The 25,565-nt window shown below is 40.8% G+C and overlaps 1 protein-coding gene across 7 annotated transcripts in view; it reads left to right on the top strand.

The window, feature by feature from the left end:
- LOC138742786 (leucine-rich repeat-containing protein 31-like) overlaps window positions 1-25,565 on the top strand; it is an 83,154-nt gene that overhangs the window by 26,194 nt on the left and 31,395 nt on the right. For 5 of the 7 annotated variants that reach the window (XM_069897717.1, XM_069897718.1, XM_069897721.1 and 2 more), the window contains 4 exons: window positions 4,754-4,921; window positions 8,507-8,674; window positions 16,487-16,654; window positions 20,868-21,032. In XM_069897717.1, coding sequence (XP_069753818.1) covers window positions 4,754-4,921; window positions 8,507-8,674; window positions 16,487-16,654; window positions 20,868-21,032 — 669 coding nt within the window. The remainder of the gene's footprint in view (window positions 1-4,753; window positions 4,922-8,506; window positions 8,675-16,486; window positions 16,655-20,867; window positions 21,033-25,565) is intronic. The other 2 variants (XM_069897720.1, XM_069897719.1) reach the window with 2 other exon arrangements.

The raw sequence follows: 25,565 nt of genomic DNA, 5'->3' as shown, positions 1-25,565 counted from the left end.
AAACAGGGATGACCACCATAGGATGAGGGAGGAATTGAGCAGAGTGGACTGGGAGCTCAGGCTAATTGATGAAACAGTTGAGGAACAATGGAAGATTTTCAAAGAAATATTTTGTAATGAGGGAAAAATCAACCGTGGTTAAGAAAGGAAATAAAGGAGAGTATAAAATTGAAGGCGCAGGTGTACAAAGCTGCAAAGAGCAGTGGGAAACTGGAAGATTGGGAAAACTTTAAGAGACAACAAGGGGTTACAAAGCGGGTGATAAGAAATGGGAAAAAGGATTATGAAAGTAAATTGGCACAAAATAGATAAAACAGAAGAGGGTGGCCAGAGTTTACATAGGACCCTTGGAGGATGAGAAAGGAAAACTGGTAGCAAAAAATGAGGAAATGGCCGAGGCATTAAACAAATATTTTGTGTCAGTCATCACGGTGGAAGACACATCCAGCGGAGTGCGGAGTTAAGGATGCGAATGTTGGGGAGGGCCTTGATAAAATAGTTGTTACAAAGGAAGTAGTGATGGAGAAACTAATGGGACTAAAGCCAGACAAATCACCTGGTCCTGATGCTATGCATCCAAGGTTTCTGAAGGAAATGCCAGAAGTTATAGTTGATGCATTGGTGGTCATATACCAAAATTCCTTGGATTCTGGGCAGGTCCTGGCAGACTGGAAGACAGCAAATGTCACGCCACTTTTTAAGAAGGGATGTAGGCAGAAGACTGGAAATTATCGGCCAATTAGCTTGACGTCTGTAGTTTGAAAAATGCTTGAAGCCGTCATTAAAGATGAAATAGTGAAACTTTTGGAACGTAAGGGTTCAATCAAGCAGACGCAGCATGGTTTTAGAAAGGGAAAATTTTGTTTGACAAACTTGTTAGGATTCTTTGAGGATATAATGGGTGCGGTGGATAGAGGGGAACAGGTTGATGTTGTATATTTGGATTTCCAGAAAGCGTTTGATAAGGTGCCGCACAAGAGACTTCTCAGCAAGTTACAGGAAAGTGGAGTCCGGGGAAGTATATTGGCCTGGATTGAAAATTGGTTGTCTGACAGGAGGCAGAGAGTCGGGATAAGTGGGAGTTTTTCAGGTTGGAAGAGAATGGTAAGTGGGGTACCGCAGGGGTCAGTGTTTGGCCCACAACTGTTCATCATTTACATTGATGACTTGGAGGAGGGGACAAAATGTGGTGGAGCCAAGTTTGCGGATGACACCAAAATTGAGTGGAAGAGCAAATTGTAATGAGGATGTGGAGAGTCTGCAGAGGAATAGCGTTAAGTTGGATGAGTGGGCAAAGGTCTGGCAGATGGAGTACAATGTTAGTAAGTGTGAGGTTATCCACTTTGGCAAGAAAAATAAAAGAGCTGAATATTATTTAAAGGGTGAAAAACTACAGCATGCTGTTGTGCAGAGGGACTTGGGAGGGCTTGTGCAAGAATCGCAAAAAGTTAGGTTGCAGGTCATTAAGAAGGCAAATGGAATGTTGGCCTTCATCGCTAGAGGAATTGAATTCAGGAGTAGGGAGGTAATGTGGCAACTGTATAAGGTACTGGTGAGACCGCACCTGGAGTACTGTGTCCAGTTCTGGTCTCCATATTTGAGGAAGGATATACTGGCTTTGGGGACGGTCCAGAGGAGGTTTACTAGGTTGATCCCTGGGATGAAGGGGTTGACTTATGATGAAAGATTAAATTGTCTAGGATTGTATTCGCTCGAGTTCAGAAGAATGAGAGGAGATCTTATAGAAACATATAGGATTATGAAGGGTATGGATAGGATAGATGTAGGAAGGTTTTTTGAGCTGGCCGGGGAAACTAAAACGAGAGGATACAGTCTCAAGATTCGGGGGAGTAGATTTAGGACAGAGATGAGGAAAAATAGTTTTTCCCAGAGAGTAGTGAATGTTTGGAATTCTCTAACCAGGGAAGTGGTTGAGGCTGCCTCATTAAACATTTAAAATTCGGTTAGATCAATTTTTACATGATAGAGGAATTAGGGGATATGGGGAGAAGGTAAGTAGGTGGAGTTAGGTCATAAATTAGATCAGCCATGATCTTATTGAATGGCGGAGCAGGCTCGATGGGCCATTTTTGGCCTACTCCTGTTCCAATTTCCTATGTTCCTATGAGGTAAGGCAGGAAAACCAGGGTTTATATTGGAGTAGGTGAGGGTGGGGCCAGGGGAGGAGCCAGCCATCTGAACAATACATAAAACAGTGAATTCCAGTTCACTGCACAAAGGTACAACATTGACTAATCTCCAACCTTCTACGACTCCACCTGTTTCTGGCGAGGATGTGAAGATCTTTGTCTAGGCTCCAGCAGTCTTTCTATTTGCCTCTTTCAATTCCTGAGGATTTTTCCCATCTTGCCCAGTAGGCATCCATCTTCGTACGCTTCAACAGACCCAGTCCCACTTCTTCCTTGATCTCAAAATGGTGCAACACATTATTCTCCACAGCTCACCCAATCCTTTATGTTTGCCTTTGTGAGCACTGATGCAAAGTGCTCACTTCCTCTGACTTCCCAAGCATAAATTTACTTTTTTCTCTTTGAATAGTCCATTCATTCCCTAGTTATCCTCTTATTTTTAATCAGATATAAAATGATATTTCATGGCCCCCTTTGGCTCTCCAAATGTCTTGTAAGAGATCATCTCTGTATTCCTTGTGTTTTTCCAGGGTTCTGTTCGTTTTACCTTCCTAAACTAGTTTCCTCTATTTTTGATGAGATTCATGAGATATCGTTATTTCAAGGATCTTTGCCATACCTTCTTCGTTGTCACTGGAGTACGCCGATTTAGCTGGTCCTTGAACAACTCTCGCATATCAGTTGTAAACTTGCCTGATAACAGCAGCTCCAAATTCACTCCCCCAAGCCCCTGCCTAATAACATCACTGTTTCTACTCCCCACCCCCCCAATTTAATATTTTCCCATGATCCAGCCATATTTTTATAATTAACTGACTTGAAACTTGAGGAATTATGATTACTATTTCCAGAATACTCTTCCACTGAAAATTTGAACACCTGACCAGACTCATTCACAAATAAATATCTGGTATGACCCTTCCCTGGTTGGACTATCGACATGTTACTTCAGGAGATCCTACAGAACATACTCGACAAATTTTGCCCAATCTAACCCTCTGGTACTAGGTCCATGCAGTAAAAGTCCTAAAATATGGACTGCTCAGGTGTTGTGTTGGTCTGGAGTTTTGGTTTTTCCATGTTCTTGGGCAGTTCTAAATTTCAAATTTAGGGAGGAATAAAGAAGAGATGAAGAAGTAAATGTTGATAGTTTATTCATTAACAAATACAGCATGCCTCATTTATCAAAACAGACAGTTTTTAAGAAAAAAAATCGACACGATAAAAATGTAAAGATTAAATGTTTTCACGACAAAAAAAGAGTAATGCTTAACATTATGTTTAAGAATTAGAATGATCAATAAGGGTGGTATGAATAAATTTATTTCAGAGATGTATAAATTACTTTAAAAAAAAAAGCACCTCAATTAGGAATAGATAGATCAAGATTAAGATGGGAGGTTGATTTAGGTAGACAAATAGATGAAAATGGTTGGAAGCAACTATGTAAAGATAGAACGACAAAAATTATTAATGTAAGGTATAGATTAGTTCAATATAATTTTTATATCAATTATATTTAACTCCCCAAAAATTAAAAAAGTTGTATTTAGATTTATAAACATAAATCAGATTTATGTTTTAGATGTTATCAAGAAACTGGTTCTACATGGGAGTGTCCTGGAGTAAAACCTTTTTCTTTAAAAATAAAAACATTTTTGGAGAAAATATTAAAGTTAAAACTCCCATTAGATCCAGTGTTATTTTTGTTGGGTAATATTAAAATAAAATTAACTATGTATGAAATAGAATTTTTACAATGAGCTTTCGCTGGTTCTAGAAAGTGCATGGCTATTACTTGGAGATCAGATACAGATTTAGGAATGGAGAGTTGCCATGCTGAATTGTGCTCTTGTATTCCATTTGAGAAAATAACATAATTTGCTTAATAAGTAGCATTTCTTTTTGAAAATATGGAGCTCATACTTACAATGTGTTGGTTTGAAAATCTGAAGGACACTCTGAAAGCTCGAACACTGGTAACCCTCAGCTCCAGAATTATGTGAAATTCGATTTTTTTCTCTTTCATTTTGGTATTCTCCCTATCTTTTTTTTTAAGGTTGGGGAGGGATAAGGGAACTTTATATATTATGGAAGGAGGGATAAGGGAATTGTTTAAAAAAAAATACCACATATGTATTATTTTTTTCAATTTATTCATTAATAATTGTAGATGAGGTTTTAAAATATAGAAATTAATTTCTTTGTGATAAGATGACCTGTATTAAGTGTGGTTGCTTGTTGCCATTGTGCATCTGGGGTGCTTACACACTCACACAAAATCCCGCTAAATTTAAAAAGTTTGAGAGTCTGGGTTCTTGGGTGGTCCAGATTTCTGGCATCCAGATTTTTGGACTTTGACTATACCAGACCATTGTTCATTGCAGAGACAGATGCGAAGTGCTTTATTTGTGTCTTCACACGATCTTCTCCATCAAAATGAAGGTTTCCACTTTTGTCCTTGATCTGCCTTGACATTATCACAAAGGTGAAATCTTGGTGTCGAGCTCTGAACTCCTACTTTGAAATTGCTCACACTCAAAATTCAGCTGCTTCTGGTTTTGTGACTCAGTCATTGACAGTTGGTTTATTTTTCTTCCCAGCGGCTTTGCTGCCATATTTGCCAACCTTGGAGGAGCTGGACCTGTCATGGAATGAATCAATTGGTGGAGCTTTGAAAGTACTGACCAATCAGCTGCAGCATTTACCCTACCTGCGGGTGCTTGAGTTGGTCAGTTGCCAGCTCTCCAAGCTCGACATTTCCTCTCTAGGTAGGTCGCCTCAGCCGAAAGTTTTTTTGTTTGTAAAACTGTCCTCTGGTCTTCTGGGGGAAAGCCTGAAAGCACAAGATAAAATAGTCTGAAGTCAGGATGGTTTCCTTCAGGGAAGATGTCATTTGACAAATCTGTTGGGAGTTCTTTGAGGAAAGCATAATAGAAAAGTTAAAACACACAGAAATGCTGGAGAAACTCAGTTGTTCTCGCAGAGACCAGCCAAGTTCCTCCAGCATTTCTGTGTGTTTTTACAACAATCACAGTGTCTGCAGACTTTCGTGAAGAGAGACTGACTGGCAGAAGGCCAAGCCTGAAAACAAAGTGGATCTTTTCTGGATACTTGCCGACTTGCGGTGTTCTGCAGGAGTCACTGTCTGCCACCTTTCGTATTGTGTGTAAATAATATAGATGATGGAAGTGATGGCTTTGCGTCCAAATTTGCAGACATTTAGGGTTAGGGGCAAGTAGTGTTGAGTAAGGAAGGACCGTGCAGAGGGATTTAGATGGATTGGGGGAATGGGCAAAGAGGCGGCAGATGGAATAAAATGTCGGGGAGTGAATGGTCATGCACTTTGGTAGAAGGAATAATGAAGTGCATTCTTTTCTAAATGGGTGGAGTATTCAGAAAGCAAAGGGACTTGGGAGTCCTAGTTGCACGATTCTCTAAAGCAGTGTTTCTCAACCAGGATTCCTCAAGAGGTCGCAAGGGGATCCGCGAGAAACCGTGATCAATAGGCTAATGCATTTTTGAGTAATTTTTGTTTAATTTTATATTCGTAATTTTACTCTACACAGACAGCATATTGTTGGAAAATCCTTGGTTATTATAATAAAGGCTTCAACCTCTTATTATTTAAAATGAAAACCTCGGTGTGAGGTCTCATAAATGAGCAGTATGATTTTTTTTTTGCATTGCCAATGAATTTGACCAAAAAAGGGTTTTTTTTTTCCTTAAACAAGTTATCTGAAAAAAAAAAGATGTTTGGCACGTGAACTATGATAAAAGTATAAAAGAAATAGATATTAATAATGATATTTAATTATTTTTATGCTGGGGTTCCCTGAGACATGAAACTACTTCAAGGGTTCACAAGGGTAAAAAGGTTGAGAAATGCTGCTCTAAAGGTTAACTTGCATATAGAGTTGGTAGAAAGGAAGATCAATGCAATGTTAGCTTTCACTTCGAGAGGATTGATAACAAATGTAGTTCCTTTGTTTAAGAAAGAAAAGGGGGGATTCCTAGAAAATATATAATGTCTGTATTGGGAAAAATTGGAGAGGATTTTTCAGGACAGGGATTTACGAGCATTTAGAGAATCATGGTCTTTCCAGGGATAGTCAGCGTTGCTTTGAGATGGGCAGGTCGTGTATCACGGGCCTAAATGAGTTTTTTTGAGGAGTGACCGAAGAAATGAAAGTTGAACCAGAGGATGTGATGTGTATGGATTTAGTAAAGCATTTGAGAAGGTAGGCATTTTATACCTAATTCATAACTAGAGGATAACTATAGAAAGGACAGTCTATTGAATGAAAATAAAAGAGATTTATGCTTGGAGTCAGAGGAAGTGGATGAGGCACTAAATGGCACTTTGCATTAGTACAAACAAAGAAGGTGATGGAAGATTGTGTGAGTAGGATGAAGAATTATGTGTTGGACCATTTTTAGATAAAGAATGTAGCAATGCTGGGTCTGTTGAGGAGCATTGAGATGGACATGTCCACAGGGTCAGATAGGATATATCCCAGGTTATTGAATTCAGCACCTGAAGAGATTATTGGGGCATTGACTAAGGTCTTTGCATCCCTGTGAACGATAGGTCGAGTCCCAGAAGGTTGGATATTTGTAATTTTTCCAAAGAAACTTTGGCTGCTTGGAATCTGAATTGGCTTGCCTGCAGAAAGCTGAGGGTAGTAATAGATGGAATGGATTTGGCCTGGAGGTCAGTGACACATGGTGTTCTGCAGTTCTGTGGTTTTTATAAATGACTTGTATGAAGTGGTGGGTCAATAAGTTTGCAGATGACACCAATTGGAGGTGTTGTGGCTATAAAATTCAGGGTGAGACAACTCTTAAAGTATTGCATTTAGTTCCTATAGCCTCAGGATGCGGATACTTTGGAGAGGGTTCAGAGGAATTTCACCAGAAAGCCTGGAGTGGAGAACATGTCATTATGAAACAAGGTTGACAGAGCCAGGGCTTTTCTATTTGGAGCAACAAAGGATGAGAGGTGACTGAATCAAGGTATGCAAGTTTACGAGGGGCTCAGATGGGGTGGACAGCCAGCACTTTTTTCATGGGACCACAATACCAGAGGTCGTCTGTTTAAGTTGAGTGGAGGAAAGTTTAGGGGACGTATTGGGCTTGTACCTTTAACACACAGTTGTGGAATGCATTGCCAGGAGTGGTGGAAGTGGCTGGTTCTATAGGAACATTAAAAAGACTCTGATAGGTATATGGATGTAAGAAAAATAGAGGGTTATGGATGTGAGATAGGGAAGGGCTAGTTTGTTATGATACATGTTTATATAGGTTGGTACAGCATCATGGGATGAAGGACCAGGACATGTATGTACTGTGTTGTAAAGTTCCGATGGCACAAATATAAAGTCAAGATGTAATGCTGAGGCTGTACAGTGGATGGATCAGACCACATATGAAGCAGGTTTAGACCCCTTATCCAAGGATAAACCATTTAGTTCCAAGATGAGGAGGAATTTCTTTACCTAGAGGGTGGTGAATCTGTGGAATTCATTGCCACAGAGGGCAGTAGAGGCAAGTTCATTAAATCTATTTAAGAGGGAATTAGATCTATTTTTTCAGTATAAGGGTATTAAAGGTTACGGAGAGAAGGCGGGGACGGGGTACTGAACTTTAAGATCAGCCGTGATCTCGTTGAATGGCGGAGCAGGCTCGAAGGGCCGAATGACCTACTCCTGCTCCTATCTTCTATGTTTCTATGATAAGGTAATGGAGAGGATCCAGAGGAGATTTACAAGAATGATCGCAGGATAAGAGGATGAATGCATAAGGTGTATTTGGCTTGGGTACTGTTCTCCCTGGTTTTGAAAGATTAAAGGGATCTCATTGAAATATTCTGAATGTTGAAAGGGTTAAATAGAGTGGACATGGAGCTGCTTCTAGCAGTTGGAGAGTCTGGCCAGAGGGCACAGCCACAGAATAAAAGGATGTCCCTTTATAACAGTGAGGAGAAATTTCTTCCACCAGAGGGCAGTGAATGTGAGGAATTCATTGCCGCAGACAGCTGAGGAGGCTTTCACTGGGTAGATTTAAAGCAGAGGTTGATGGGTTCTTGATTAGTAAGGGTGTCAAAAGTTATGGGGAGAAAGGAATAATAAATTGGCCATTATTTGAATGGCAGATCAGTCTGGATGGGTTAAATGGCCTGATTCTCCTCTTAAGTCATTGGAATGTGTAATTTTCATTTCAGTTTACTTCTGGTGTGAAATATTGACTCATTTGTTTCCTGAAATACCATTTGATTAGTGACCAAGAAAATGCCCAATTTCTCAAGCAAATGTTCACTAGGAATTAACTGGGTTAATTGTGCATTTACATTGCAGGTGACTCCATCCAGCTTTTGGCCAACATTGAAAAGATCGATTTATCGTGGAATCCTGACTTGGGAGGGAACTTGTCTCTATTAACTCAGAAGCTCCATTCATGCTCCACATTGAAGATTCTAAAGCTAGTTGATTGTAATTTAACAGCAGAAGATGGGGTGGTCTTGGGTAATAATACCTTATAACAGCTTTCACAGGTTGTTTTAAAATTCTTGGTGTTTCAAAAGGATTATGTACTCTGTTAAAACAAGTGAAGTATGATTTTTAAATTTTCTGAAAGAAGCAAAGTTTTTGGTTACTAGGGCCTATATTTCCTATTATCCTAAACACAGTTGTACTGTGACTTTAATCCAATTTAAAGGCAGTTAAAAGTTGATGTTTGAGGGGAATGTTGGTGACTTACAAAAACTGATGATGTTGAGGGGAGGAATTCTGAACTGCATAATTCTCAATTGGTAAAGATGAACAGAAATGCAGATTACATTTGATCTTTTTTGGCAAAAAAAAGCAACCCATTTTGGGAGAACCAATAACACTAGATATTCACAATAAGTGAGAAGAAATGGTGAAGGACAGTGGCTCTGGTGTACATACTAAGGATTCCTAAAGGCAGATGCAGAAAAAGTGAAGGATGAAATTCTGGGGCTTGGAATTTAAGAGTATGGAGGTTGCGGTGCAATTATATAAACTATTATTTATCCCCTAGCTGGATTACAGTGAGCAGTTCTCATTGTCACACTAGAGGACAAGTAGGATTGTGTTGATGAGACACAAAACTGTTAGTTTCTAGTAATTATACCCAATGGAATTCAGCAGAATGAGAGGGAATCTCATTCAGATGTGTGAAATTATGATAGGACAAGACAGGGTAGGTGCAGTAAGAATGTTCCACATGGAACATGGGCCCTTCGACTCATGTACCTGTGCTGAACATGATGTCAACATCAAAGTAAGAATCTGCTTGCATCTGATGGATCTCACTCTATTCCCTTCATATTCATGTATCTGTCTAAAAATTCAAAAACGTTGTTCCTGATTCTGCTTCCAGTGCTACACCTGGCAACTTGTAAAACATTTCACTCACTCTGAGTAAATATTTTCCCACATAAAACCACATAACAATTACAGTACGGAAACAGGCCATATCGACCCATCTTGTCTGCACCGATTTAAGTGAAACTCTACTAGTTCCACCTATCTGCTCTCTGTCCATAATCCTCCATCCCCCTGACATCCATACACTCATCCAATCTCCTCTTAAATCACAAAATTGACCCTGCTGCAACTTCCTCTTCCGGAAGGTCATTCCACTCAGCCACCACTCTCTGAGTAAAGAAGCTCCCTCTTATTTACTTTTAAAGTTTTGCCCCATAACCCTTAACTTATGACCACTCGTTCCAAACTCCCCTACCCTCAAGGGGAAGAGCCTATTCACAACTACTCTATCTATTCCCCTCATAATTTGATACCTCTATCAAATCCCCTCTCAACCTTCTACGCTCCAATGAATAAAGGCCCAGTCTACTCAGTCTTTCTCCATATTCTAGATACTGCAATCTAGGCAACATTTTCGTAAACCACCTCTGCACCCTCTCTACCTTATTGATATCCTTCCTATAATTTGGAGACCAGATCTGCACACAATATTCCAAACTTGGCCTCACCAATGCCTTGAACAGACTCAACATCACCTTCCAGCTCCTATATTCTATGCTATGATTTATAAAGGCCAGCATACCAAAAGCTTTCTTTACCACCCTATCTACATGAGACTCCACCTTCAAAGAATGATGAATAGTAATTCCAAGACCCCTCTGTTCTTCTGCATTCCTTAGTGCCCTCTCCTTCACTGCATATGTCCTATTTTGGTTATTCTTCCAAAAATGAAGCACCTCACACTTATCTACATTAAACTCCATCTGCCACCTTTCAGCCCACTCTTCTAAGCAGTCCATATCCTTCTGCAGTCCACGAAAACCCTCCTCGCTATCCACAACTCCCCTATTTTTGTGTCATCTGTGTATTTACTCACCCAATTTACCACTTCATCCAAATCATTATTGTAAATGACGAACAACAAAAGACCCAACATCGATCCCTGAGGCAAACTGCTCATCACTGGCCTCCATCCTGACAGACAGTTGTCCACCATGACTCTCTGGTGCCTATCTTCTAGCCATCGTTGAACCCATCTGACTACCTCAATATTTATCCCAAATGACTGAACCTTCCTCACCAACCTTCCATGTGGAACCTTATCGAAAGCCTTACTGAAATCCAAATAAACCATGTCCACTGCTCTACCTTCGTCAACCTTTCTAGTCACTTCCTCAAAAAATTCAACAAGATTTGTCAAACATAACTTACCCCTCACAAACATATGTTGGGTATCCCTAATCAATCCCTGCCCCTCTAGATACTTTTACATAATATCCCTAAGAATACTTTCCGTAAGTTTACCCACCACCAATGTCAAACTTACTGGCTGATAATTGCTGGGCCTACACTTGGAGCCCTTTTTAAACAGTGGAACCATGTTTGCGACACGCCAATCCCGTGGCATTACACCGTCCTCCAGTGACTGTTGAAAAATCACTGTCAGAGCCTCTGCCATTTCCTCCTTGACTTCCCTTAGGTTCCTGGGGAAAATCCCGTCGGGACCCAGAGATTTATCCACTTTTATATATCTCAGAAGTTCTAACCCCCCCCCCCCCACTTTCCTATCTTTTCCATAACTACCCCTTTTGCCTCAATTATCCCACACAATTCCATATCCCTTTCCCTAGTGAACACTGACGAGAAGAATTCATTCAATATCTCCCCCATTTCATTTGGCTCCTCACACATTCGTCCTCTCCGATTCTCTAGTGGGCCAATTTTATCCCTCATTCTCCTTTTGCTATTCACTTATTTGTAAAAGCCCTTTGGATTTACTTTCACCCTATTTGCTATAGCCACCTCGTACCTTCTTTTCGCTTTCCTAATTTCCTTCTTAAGCTTCTTTCTACAATCTATGTATTTTTCAAGCATCTCGTCTATCCCTTGCTTCCTGTATTTAATGTAGGCCTCACTCTTACCTCGAACCAACTTCCTAATCTCTCTTGAAAACCACAGCTCTCTTAAACATTTGGCCATGCCTTTTATCCAAACAGGAACATAAATATTCTGCACCCTCAAAATCTCACCTTTAAATGTCTTCTAATTCTCCTCCACTTCCTTCCCAAAAAACAAATCAACCCAAACCACTCCCTGCAAATCCCTTCTCATTTCATCAAATCTGGCTTTCCCCCACTTAAAGACCTTCATCGGCAGACTAGAGCTAACCCTTTCCATAATTATGCTGAAACTAATGGTATCATGATCACTGGATCCAAAGTTCTTCCCAACACACACCTTCATCACCTGTCCTATTTCATTCCCCAACAGTAGATCCAACACTGCCCCCTCTCTAGTGGGTACCTCAACATGTTGCTGCAAAAAGCAATCCTGCACACATTTTACAAACTCTAAGCCATCCACCCCTTTCACTGACTGCGTCTCCCAATCTATATTAGGAAAATTAAAATCCACAACTAACACAACTCTGTGCTTATTGCACATCTCGGCTATTTCCTTACATATTTACTCCTCTAGTTCTCACTCCCCACTAGAAGGTCTATAATATGCCCCTATAATTGTAACCTCTCCTTTTCTATTTTTTAATTCCACCCACCCCGCCTCCCTTGACGAGCCCTCCAATCTATCACGCCTCAGCACCGCTGCAATGCCACACATCCCCCTCCCCAACCCTCCAATTCTATCACATCTAAAGCAGCAAAATCCCAGAATATTTAACTGCCAGTCACATCCCTCCTGAAACCACATCTCATTAATCGCCACCACGTCATACTGCCAAGTGTCTATCCACACCTTCAACACTCCTTCCATTGAAGTAAATGCACTTCAGAGACCTCCCATATTTTACCTTCTGCCTATCCCCCCTCTTTACTGTCCACACTAATATTTGTTACCATCATCCCCCTTTCCTCCTCGATCAACTGCTGTTCCACTCCCAAATTTTGTCTGTAAGCCTTTTCTCTTTGCCAACAAAACCTCTCTCTGCTGTCCTCCCTCACATGGACCCCTTCCCCCAACCTTAGTAGCCCTAACAAATACCCCCGCCAGGATCCTGGTTCCTCTGGGATTGAGATGCAACCCATCTGTTTGGTACAGGTCCCTCCTCCCCCAGAGTAGGTCCCAGTAATCCAATAATTTGAATCCCTGCCCCTTACTCCACCCCTTTAGCCCTCACTATTATGTGGCACAGGAGGTAATCCAGAGATAACCCCCTTTGTGGTCCTTCTTAGCTCCCTACCTAACTCCCGATATTCATTTTTTTAGGACCACTTCACTCTTCCTCCCTATGTCGTTGGTACCAACATTTACCATGACCTCTGGCTCATTACCCTCCCCCTTTAGGAATGTCATGGACACGAGAAGTTACATCCCAGATCCTGGCACCAGGGAGGCAAACCACCATCCGGTTACCTTTGTCATATCTGCAGAATCCTCTATCAGTCCTCCTGACCATCGAATCCCCTATAACTATTGCCCTCCTCTTCCTCTCCCTACCCTTCTGGGCTACAAAGGCTGAGCTTGTGCCAGAGGTATACCCACCGTTGCCTTCCCCAGCCTGACTGTTGCCTTCCCCAGCCTGACTGTTCCCCCCACCCCCACCAACAGTACTCAAGGAGGAGTACCGATTGTTGACTACAGGCTCAGGTGCTCTCTCTTGAACCTGATGCTTCCCTTTTCCCATATGTTCTCCTTCCCTTTCCCCATATATTCTCCTTCCCTTTCCCCATATATTCTCCTTCTCTTTCCCCATATATTCTCCTTCCCTACCTGAAATGCATGCCCTCTGGCGTGCAATGCTCTTGCCTTGGGAAAAGATTCTGACTGGGGATAGATTTCACCCTATCACCCACAACCTCCTACACTCCATAGAAAACAACCTAAGTTTGTTTAATCTCTCCCCATAACTTGTACCTACTTCAACAAGACAATATCCTGGTACCTCTTCTGAACCCTTTTGAAAACTTCCACATCCTTCCTATAATGGAGTAACCAGAATTGCACACAGTATTCCAAGTGCAGCCTCACCAAAGATTTGTATAGCTACAACATGACTAAATTTTTATTTTTCAATACCCCTTATTCATTGAAGCAAAATATGCCTTCTTTACCATCTTGTCTACTTATGTAGCCACTTTCAGTGAGCTGTTGACCAGGACCTCCAGGTCCCTCTGCCTATCAATATTGTGAAGAGCCTGACCCTTTAACTATATACATTCTCCATCATATTTGACATCCAAAAGTGCAACACCCTACACTTGTACTGATTGAATTCTGTCTGCCCATATCTGTAACTGATCTAAATCCTGTGGTATCTTTTGACAACCCTCTACTCTGTCCATAACTCCACCAATCTTTGTATCATCTGCCAACTTAATAACTCACCCATCTGCTTTTTCATACAGATAATTTACGTACATCACAATCCACAGAAGTCCCAACGCCAATTCTTACAGAACCACTTTGATCACAGGCCTCTACCCTGAATAACAGCCATTACCTGCAGTCTTACATGATGCAGCCAATTCTGAAGCCAAACTATCAACTCCTTTTGCGTCCCATGCGTCCATACTTTCCGAGTCAATGTACCACAAGGGAGCTTGTCAAACACCTTTTACTGAAGTCGATGTGGACAACATTTACTGTTGTATCCTCGTCAACCTTGCTAATCGCGTGCTCAAAAAACTCAGCATGTCAGTAAGACCTGACATGTCCCACAAAGGCAAAGCTGACCATCCTTTACCTGACCACTTTCCAAATATGTATAAACCCTGTCCCCAAGTATCCTTTCCAATAGTTTTGCTACCACTAATGTGAGGCTTACTGGCCTACAAGTCCCTGGACTATCCTTTTTTCCTTCTTTTGATTAAGGTATATTAGACAACAGTCCAGTCCACTGAGATGTCTCCTGTCACCAGAGAGAATGCAAAGATCTCTGTCAATGCCATAACAATCTCTTCACTTACCTTTTTCAACAACACATCTGCAGTTAGTTTAAATAATTAATGTGAGCTTATTGGCAGCTGCCAATAAAACTGAGGGTCAAGTGGAATGGGTGTTTGAGCAGGGAAATGAGACTTTGGTTTAAAGTTTTGGCAGGAAGAGACGGATTAAGAATCAAAGGTGTTGGGAGTAACAGGGTTTTTTTTAAATAAAAGACTTAAGAAAGAAGGCTCAGGTAAGATTTTTTGTGTGTGCTGCCATGCAGAGCATTGTGGAGGCCTTGGAATGTGTACCTTTGCTGAGGAGTTGGATGAGGTCTTTCTCCTTGCAAATAATAAATAGTGGGGATGGCAGTGGGTTGCTTCACTTGTGGGATGTGGGAAATCAGGACCTCCAGTATCCCTCATGACTTCACCTGTGAGAAGAGCATCTGGTGGCAGTCCACATTAGGGAACTGGAGCTGGTTGAATGAATCATTTGGGAGGTCAAGGGGTTGATTGTGAAGAGTTGCAGGGAAGCAGTTCACACCAAGGATACAAGAGGCAGATGGTAGGTGCCTGTGGAGAGGGAAAGGGAGTAGACAGTCAGTGCAGGGTCCCCCTGTGGCCATTTCCCTCAACATGTATATTGCTTTGGGTTCAGTTATGTGGGGCAGTCTACTAGGAAAAGCCCACAGAAGCCAGGTCTCTGAAATGAGAGGGAGGAGAGCAATACTAATAGGGGATTCATTGGTGAGGGGAACAGGTAGATGATTCTATGGAAGATATTTGCACTCCTGGATGGTATTTTCCTTCCAGGTGCCAGATGTCTTAGATTGATTTGACAGCTTTCCTGAGAGGTACGGTGATTAGCCATAAGTTGTGGTACATATTGGAACCAATGATATAGATTGGAATAGGGGTTAGCTCCTTAAGAGTGAATACAAGGAATTGGGAAGTAGAAAAGCAAAACCTCAAGGATAGTAATCTCTGATTTACTGCCTATGCTACATTCCAGTGAGAGTAAGAAGAGGAAGAACTGGCAGATGAATGTGTGGCTAAAAAAGGTGGTGCAGAGGCAGGGGTTCAGAATTGTGGATATTTTCTGGGGAAGGGGTGGCCTGTACAAAAGAGACGGTTGTACTTAAGAAACCAAAGTCCTTGTGGCCAGGGTTGCTAGAGATTTTGGAGGGATATGGGTTGGGTCATATGAGGAGCAGTTGAGAGAATGGTAGATGCAATAAGCAGGGAGTCTGAGAAGAGATAGAGGGCATAAATGCAAGCAGTTGGATAGGTTAAAATCTTTTTTTTTTGATGTACTGCTCTGTCACAGGCCCTTCTGGCCCATGAGGCTGTGCCCCCCCACCCCCCCCAAATACACTCGTTAACCTACAACTCCTTGTAGTTCAAGTGACATTCACTGTGGTGGTTTAGTTTAATTTGGCAAACTGCAACAGTGCAGAATCAAAATTTATTGTCATAAGTCACGAAATTCATTATTTTGTGGCAGCGACACAGCAAACATTCATAGACACCATCTTACGGAAATAAATAAAAATAATGCATGAAAAGTCAAAGTCAGGCAGTGTCTTTGGTTCATTGATCATTCACAAATCTGTTGGCAGAGGGGAAGAAGCTGTCCTTGTGCTGCAAAGTGCCTGCCTCTAGGCTCCTGTACCTTTTTCCCAATGATAGGAGAGAGAAGAGGGCATAGTCTGGGTGATGGGGGTCCTTGAGTATGGAGGCTACTTTGATAAAACACCACCTCTTGTTGATGTAGTGAAGTCTGGTGCCCTTGATGTCACAGGCTGAGTTAACAATCCTATGGAATTATTTTTTGACCTGAGCATTGGCCCCTCTATCCCAAGCATTGATGCAACCAGCCAGAATGCTGAGAATGCACTGCATCTTGAGTACTAACTTTGTTTTGTTTTCTGCTGTTAAGGGAAGTCCTTGTCTGTCATCACAAATTTGGAAATTCTGGATCTCTCCATGAATAAAAATGTTGGATGTGGTTTAGCAGTTTTATTTCAGGAGCTGAGCCATGCTTCACATCTGCAAGTGATAAAATTGTGCAACTGTGGTTTAACACCAGAGAGCATCCAGGACTTGGGTAAGATCTCTAATATGGTATGAAATAATATCCACTCATCTGTGGTTTTTCATTTCCCCCATTTACTCTTCTGGAAAAAATGATCATCAGCTGGATGTTCTAATTGGTCTGTTGAAGGTATTTTCATGATGGTATTGAGGGAGTTGATTGTGGAACCCAGTGATCATGAGAGAACAGCAATATATTTCCAAAACAATAAATGGATAACATCCGAAAATGCCCTTCAAGTCATTCACATGTGCCTGCTTTTTGTCCTTTTTCGGAATGTTGTCAGGATTATTTGGGGAGCAGGGCAGAGAGTGATGTCAGTCAGATTTTCTTACGATTGTCACATGTACCAAGACAGTCATGTTTTTTTTGTTCTGCCATTCAAAAGCTGTTCTGCTGATTCACAGAAAGAAAAGCCAAAAAAAATCCCTTCAGAGACTTATTAGTCACAGATTTCATCACTTGCTCTGATTGGTCTACTGCCCCTCAGCTTGGATCCCATGTCCATGCCTGGACTATTTTGCTCCTCTTTGGCCCCAGTCTGGATTCTGGTGACATCTTTGCTTCTACTGCAGCTGAAATGCTCCCCCACAATTTCTCTATATGGTCCCTGGATAAACAGTAGCTCCATGATGCTGTGTGCCCAACCCTGAGACTGATCTGGATGCCGCATGAACTATATCCAAGCCTGCCCCGTGCTCTCATTATTTTTGAGATGGTATGCATCTGTAAACATTGGAATTTGAATCTGGAGGAGAGTCACTCAAGTGGTTTTGTTGTCCAAAGTGAGTATTGCAAGTTGTGATAGAGCTGAACTGATGCAGACCAACAGGAAATGTTCCATTGCGCTCTTGACTATTCTCATGTTGACGATGGAAAGGCTTTGGGGTATTGGCCGAGTCACTTACCGAAGGGTACCCTTTTATGGAAAAGGAAGTGAAACAAAAATAGAAACTACAGACTAGCTTAATCTTTTTTTAAATTTAGAGATAAACTACAATAACACACACTTTCCAACCCTGAGCCTGTGTTGCCCAAATACACCCATGTGACCAATTAATCAACCAGCATTGTATGTCTTTGGAATATGGGATAAAACTGGAACACCCAGTGGAAACCCACACAGACATGGGGAGAATGTACAAACTCCATACAGACAGCGCTGGAATCGAACCCAAGTCACTGTCTCTGTCATAGCGTTAGTGCACTGACCGTTCCACCCTAATACGTCAGTGGAAAAATCTTATGGACTATTATTAACTGGGGGAAAGAAATCAAGGTAGATATGGTTTTGTAAATATATCCGTCTTCTTTCATGCAGAACCTACAGATGTACCAAACTTACATTTCCAGAAAGCATCTGTTAAGCTTCTACATCAAAGGGTCTTACAGAAATTACAAGCTCATGGTGTTAGAGGTAACACTGGTATAGGCAGAAGAGTGCTCGCTCAGGAAGTTGAGTAGACATGAATGGCCTTTGTGACTCGTGGTGTGCTGTTGGGATCACAACTTTTTAATGATTCCTGTAAATGTTGGGCAATAGCACCAAAACCATGGTTATTAAACTTGCTGATGGTGCAAGCGTAGTTGAAAAATCAAGTTGTGAGGACTTCAAAAGGACATGAATAGATTAAGTTGACGGACAAAGATCGAGCAGATGTAGAATTTTCTGTTTGGCAGGAAAAATGAATCTAAATGAGTGTTCAGCTATTATGCTCTTTGACAGAGTGCTGCACAGTAGGTTAGTTTGGAAGATAGATGACATGAGAGATCCAGGGAGAGCTGACCAGTTGGTTTCAAGACTGGCTTGCTGGGAGGAGGGGATGGTTATGTTTCTGATTGGAGTCCAATCACCGTGGTCGACTGCAAGCTTCAATTCTGGGTTCGCTTTATCTATATTGTTACGTCTCAAACCAGCAACAACAAGATGAAATTCAAAAGGGTTCAATGACTATTAACAATATAATGTCTTAACACTATTACCCCCACTATAAGTATCTATAGCATATATAGAGATCAGATATTTATAAATGGTGTGTTTGTGAAAAACCTAGACCATTCCAGTTTGTGCCCAATATTCAAAAGAGGAAAAATCCCCAAAAACCTGTCAGTCAGTCAAAAAAACACAGTCCACAGACTTCAATCTCAAGGTTCAATGTCCAAGTTCTTTAACTGATAACAAAGGACGTCGTATTGACTGTTGGAGGGAGAAATGACTGATGTTGTGTTGCAGTAAACTTACGAATCCTCACTTATTAGATAAATCCATTTCACATAGTTCTCCAACTGCTGTTCCCACTGCCGCTCTCTGGTTCACAGCTGGATTCTCCCTTTGTTCTCAAAAGTCCCAAACAATTGGCAAGTCAGCACTCAGCTGTACCACAAACTGCACAGAGCTCTTAGCAGGTCCATCCTTTATGATGACAGTCCACAGTCCAAAAAGTTAATCCATGGTCCATAACAATATTAACAATTTGGATTTTAATCTTGTTTCAAAATTGCAGATGATGTCAAAATGAATTGCTGTTAGACCAATGCTGTTACAGCGCCAGCAACTTGTGTTTGAATCCAGAGCTGTCTAAGGAGTTTGTACATTGTCCCTGTGTCCACATGGGTTTTCGCTGTGTGCTCTGGTTTTCACCCACCCTCCAAAATGTACAGGGGTTGCAAGTCAATGGTGTGCAATTGGGCAGCATGGGCTTGTGGGCCAGAAGGGTCTGTTACCGGGCTATATATCTCAAAACTAGTGAATAGTGAGGAAAGTCAACTAAATTTACAACAGGATGTCCACACTAAATAGTAGAACTTTGGTGAGTGTCGTGGAACAGACCAAGGAGTATAGATGGATTGTTCCCTGAAAGTGGTGACTTGGAGGAAGGAGGGAATGAGATAGTGAGGAAGGTGTTCGGCATGCTGGTGAGGTGTGGAATATTGACAGCATTGCATCTACAAAATGTTGATAAAGCAATACTTGGAGTACTATGTGCAGTTCAGATTGCCCAGCTCCAGGAAGGATATCAATAAGTTGGAAAGGTGCAGAGGAGATTCACCAGGATGTTGCAAGGACTGAAGGGATTGAATTCTAGGGAAGGTTTGATGGTCTTCATTCCTTGGAATTTCAGAATCTGAGGGTGACCTTGTAGAGGAAACTAAAAATTGCCAAGATCATGAGTTAAGTCAATGCTTGGTCTTTTTACTAAGATAGGCATAGATTTAAAGTGAGAGGGGTGAGATTTGAGAGGGACCTGAGGGGCAATGGTGTCACTTGGATAGTGGTCTACATTTGGAACAAATTGCTAGAGGAAGCTACAGAAGTGGATGAGTTTTGGTGTTGTTACAAGCCCAAAGGATCCCAAAACCCAGTAGCAGTAGATATTCACCAAGACAAAAGTTTACTTAAACAAAACTTGCTTTTAATTATCTTTAAACATGAAAATAGAATCACACTTTAACTTATCACTATTGACTTACTTAACCCAATTTAACCCCCTTCTAATTCGAAGTGCATGTGTGTGTAAATTCAGAAAAGTTTTTTCATTCCTCCAAGTTCACTGGTGGCAGGCAATTCTTATACTGTGCACAGAATTTAACATGTATAATGTTCACTAGGCTTTGGTGCTTGAAAGGTAAATGGTTACCGCTTAGGAAGGTTCTTGTAGGTTTTCAGAGAGCAATGTATTGTTCCAGGACATTCACACTGAGGTACTTCCCTCAATCACCTTAGCGCCTTGCTGACGAAACTTGCCCCATCAGGGTTCTCCAGGTGATAACCTCTTTCTTTAAGGTCACTACAGAGTTCCTTTTTGTTTCTTTCATTCGAAGTGAAACATTAGGCAGCCAGTCCTCTCCTCACCAGACCTGCTCTTTATGCTATATGCCCTGACATTATTATTGCTCCCAAAATGCACCCCTTCACATTCATTTGGATTAAACTCCATATTCCATCTCACATTCTGCTTCTCCAATACATTGATGTCACCCTTTAGCTCAAAATTACCCTCCACTCGGTCAGTAACTCCACCAATATTATTTTCCTTCAATCCCTAGACACTTTGTTGAATTCCAATATTTTCTGTCAAATGTATCTCCCATTCTTATATTCAGTCTGCATCCAGCAGATTTCACTTCCGACATTTGACAAACTTTTCAATCCCTTTGCAATTGTTCCTTCAAGCCTGAATTTCTTAGTTGATGGAAAAAAGTATATTTTTTCTAATTTCTGTAGGTATTTCACTGAATCATTTACCTGCAATAAGGAAAATGGATTTGTCCTGCAATGGCATTGGTGGTGGCTTCATGGAGACAGCAACACATTTACTGAATGTGACACAGCTCCAAGTATTTGATGTTCATGGTTGTTCATTGATTGATGATGACATTTCTGCTCTGAGTGAGTAAACTTAGTAATGACTTTGGGAACACAATTCTCGAGAAACTCAGTATCTCCAAAATCAAAGACTGAACTTGTCTCAAAACTGTGATTGGGATGTAAGTGTCAAGTTTTTAAGAAAATCCAGGCTGTGGATTTAAGAAATTAAATGGACCTTTCTCAAATCTGCTTCTCTATCTGTTCAATGTCTCTATTGGTGAGGAGAAGTCAAGAAAATGTACCTAGAACGGATATTGATCCTTCCTGTACACCCACACTAACTCAGTAGATGATCCCTCCATTACTTCCCCTTTTCTGTAGCCATGATAGTATCCCTGATCAGCAATGCCACTCCCCCAGTTCTATCTAAACTCCAGCACATTCAACAGCTGTTCCCTCCCCGAGACAGCCAAAACTTTGTCATATCCAGTTCTTTGCCCATTCTTCTAATCCATCTCTCCATTTCCTCCTCCCTACCTACTGAATGGCCGATGTCTTATGGTCTCTTCAGTTTAGGTATAAGTAAAAGGACCAATAGTCAGCATGGCTTTGTGCGGCATACAAAAATAATAAAGTTGTTGTGATGGGTGATTTTTAACTTTTCGAATATTCATTGACACTAACTTAGAGGGAAGGGTTTGAATAGAACAGAATTTGTCAGGTGTGTTCAGTATGGTTTCCTGACACAATACATAGTTCAGCCAACTAGAGCAGAGGCTTTGACCAGGTATTGGGAAATGAGCCAGCCCTGATATCAGACAACTCAATGGGTGAACATTTTGGAGAATGTGATCACAACTCTCTCCTTAGCAATGGAGAAAGACAGAAATAAACAATTTGGGGGAAAATTAATTGGGGTAAAGGAAAATATGATGCTAGGAACTTGGGAGTAGTTGGACTCGGTGAAATATATGGCTAAGATGTGGCAAATGTTCAAGGAACATTTGCATGGTGCTCTGCACAAGTATATTCCACTGAGGCAAGGAAAGAATGGTAAGGTAAAAGAACCATGTTGCACAAGGAATCAAGTTGAGTTTATTATCATTTGATTGTACAGGAACAACCCGACAAAACAATATACTCCAGTCCTCAGTGCAAGACATGCAGACGCACAACCAAACATAACACACATACAGAAAACAATATGCAGGACAAGTATCCATTTGTATAAGTATTATTTCATAAATATGACAGGATGATCAATGTAAGCAGATCCTTTGGCTGCTCAGCGTTCTCGCTATCTGCAGGAAGCTGTTCCTCAGCCTGGTGGTGCTGGCTGTAATACTCTATCTCTTCTACGATGGGAATAGGTAAAGGATGCTGTGTGCAGGGTGGATGAAGTCCTCAACGATTTTGTGTGCCCTCTTCAGATGACGATCCCAGTAGATCACATCGATGGGGCAGAGGGAGACTTCAGTGATCCTCTCTGCCACTCTTAAGGTTCTGTGGATTGATCTCCAATCCATTTCTCTGCAGCAAATGTACCACACTGTGATGCAGCTGCTTGGACACACTCATTAGAGCTCCTGTAGAGAGTTGAAATAATGGAGGCTGGTAGCCTTGCCCACTTCAGTCTTCCCAGGAAGAGCATTCACTGTTCTGCCTTCCTGACAAGTGAGGAGATGTTGAAGGTCCATGATAAGTCACTAGTTAAGTGGATTACAAGGAACTTGGTGTTCTTTACTCTCTCCATTACAGAGTTATTGATGAGAAATGGAAGGTGATCATTCCCTGTGTGATGGTTCTTTCATTGTAATAAAGAAACTTGGGATTTTCTTGTATTAATATTTTATTAACAACTCACAACCTCGTAGGACATCCATTTTGCATCTAGCTCGAGGTGGAACATTCCATCTCTGAATACGATGTGATCAGAAGGATCATCAACTTCCAATCATCACATCGCCTTTCCTAAGATTTTCAAACTAGCAACAATTACACGGTAATAACGTATTCATTTCAACTTAAAGTAGCATAAACATCAACAGCACAAACTTTTTAAGTGTGCTTTTTCTATTAGACATTCAGCCTGTCGGGTGCTTTGATAACACATGTGGATCTTTTCAACATAGGTGCATGTGTCAGCTCCACTGGTCCATGACTGTCTGGCAGTGGGGGTGTTTCCTCTGTTGCTGGACTGGCTGGATCTTCTCTGTTCTTGCATTTTCTTCAAACTTTTCAATTTCTCCTTCGTATTTGACCATCCTTGGATCTTGGATGTACTTCCTCCAGAACAGAGGTTGTCTTGTCCCAGGTGTTGGAATGTCCTAATCTCACTGTGCCGTGTTGTGCCATTGGCCTAAAACTTCTTGCTGACTTGTCATAGTTTGATTTTTTAACTTTTTGCAGACACTTTTGTTTCCATTTGACATCTCTGTTCTCGTTTGGGTGCTACATTGTCTATGTCTCATCAGGAGCTTGCTATGTTCAATTGATGAGCCTTGTTGACTTAACAGAGCTAGATAAGGATCTCAGCCACTGTCTTGTGCTTTCTTGAGCAGCTATTTAACTATGTGAACTTCTTTCTCTGTTTGACTGGAGATGCAGACAATTTGAAGTCACATCAAAAATCATACTCTTCTGTAAAGTTCTGGAATTCTCTACAATTGTAGCATGATCAATTGTCACTCTAAACAATTTGAGGTATTCCATGTCTTGCAAAGATTGATTTCATATATTTGATCAAGCAGGCAGCAGAATAGGGTCAGAATAGTTTTATAGATAGTCAATAGCAGGTAAATCTTCCCATCCAGGTGGAACAGATTAGTCCCAACTTTCTGCTTTGGCTCCTCTGGTAAGTCATTTGTGATCATGGGTTCCTTTGACTGATTTGTGTGATGTTTCCGACAGCTCTCACTGCTTGAGACCAATCTGTCAAATGTCAGCATTTATCCCTGGCCAATAAACAGCTGTTCTAGCCCTTCTCTTGCATTTTTACATTCCAAGGTGCCCCTAATGCACACTTTTCAGCATATCTCGTTTCAGTGATTGAGGAATGATAATTCTGTTTGTCTGAGTAGAAGCCCATTGACAACACTTAGCTCTCCTCTGAAGTTGTAGTATTGCTGGCATTCACCTCTAGGCCAACCTTCATTCAGATTCTTTTTGTAACTTTTTTTTGCACTATGATTCATATCAACCAAAATATGTACAAATGTTTCTCATTAAATATACACAGTGACATTTTCCCTCTTTTCTACCCCCTTCCCTCCCTCCCCCTTCCCACCCCCCTCCAAAACCATAAATATTAAACATAAAATACAATAAAACAACATCTTCACACAAAAGAAAAACAAAAAAATAAAGACGTGTCGTCTACTTTTACACATCACATCTGATCACGTTTATCTTCTTATCACTTGGAGATGGAGGTCCGAGGCTGGCATTTTCCGATATAGTTCATGTATGGTTCCCAAATTTGTTCAATGTATATTTGTTTTTTAGGTTATACGTAATTTTTTTCCAATGGAATACACTTATTCATTTCCATGTACCATTGTTGTATTTTCAGGCTCTCTTCCATTTTCCAGGTTGACATTATACATTTTTTTGCTATTGCTAGGGCTATCATAATGAATCTTTTTTGGGCTCTATCGAATTTGAGACCTAGTTCTTTACCTTTTATATTATTTAAAAGAAAAATTTCTGGATTTTTTTGGTATGTTGTTTTTTGTGATTTTGTTTAATATCTGATTTAGCTCTTCCCAGAAAGTTTTCACTTTTGTACATGCCCAAATTGCGTGTATTGTTGTTCCAATTTCTTGTTGACAGTGAAAGCATTTATCCGATACTGTTGGGTCGCACTCTTTTAATTTCTGAGGGGTGATAATATAGTCTGTGTAACCAATGATATTGTATCATACGTACAATACGTGTTTATTGTGTTCTTCATAGTTCCTGTACATAGCTCTTCCCATGTTTTGTTATTTTATCTTTATGTTTAAATCCTTTTCCCATCTTTGTTTAGGTTTGTAGCTTATTTCATCATTTTCCTTGCATTGCAGCTTAAGGTACATGTTTGTTATAAATCTTTTAATTATCATTGTGTCTGTAATCACATATTCAAAGCTGCTTCCTTCTGGTAACCTCAGTCTGCTTCCCAATTTGTCCTTCAAGTAGGTTTTCAGATGGTGGTATGCAAACATTGTACCGTGAGTTATTCCATATTTGTCCTTCATTTGTTCAAAGAATAATAATTTATTTCCCGAAAAACAATTTTCTATTCTTTTGATCCCTTTTCTCTCCCATTTTCTAAAGGAAAGGTTATCTATTGTGAAAGGGATTAGTTGATTTTGCGTCAATATTAGTTTTGGTAGTTGATAATTTGTTTTATTCTTTTCTACGTGAATCTTCTTCCAAATGTTGAGCAGATGGTGCAGTACCTGTGAATTCCTATGTTGCACTTATATAGTATATGTTCAGGTACCTTCTCCCCTATTTTATCTAGCTCTAATCTGGTTCAATCTGGTTTTGCCCTTGTTTGATAGAAACCTGATAGGTATCTTAATTGTGCTGCTCTATAATAATTTTTAAAGTTTGGTAGCTGTAAGCCCC

The sequence above is a fragment of the Narcine bancroftii genome, chromosome 9, assembly GCF_036971445.1.
Source record: "Narcine bancroftii isolate sNarBan1 chromosome 9, sNarBan1.hap1, whole genome shotgun sequence".
Lineage (NCBI taxonomy): Eukaryota > Metazoa > Chordata > Chondrichthyes > Torpediniformes > Narcinidae > Narcine > Narcine bancroftii.
Note: the sequence above shows the minus strand (reverse complement) of the source record. Positions and strands in the feature narration are given on the sequence as shown.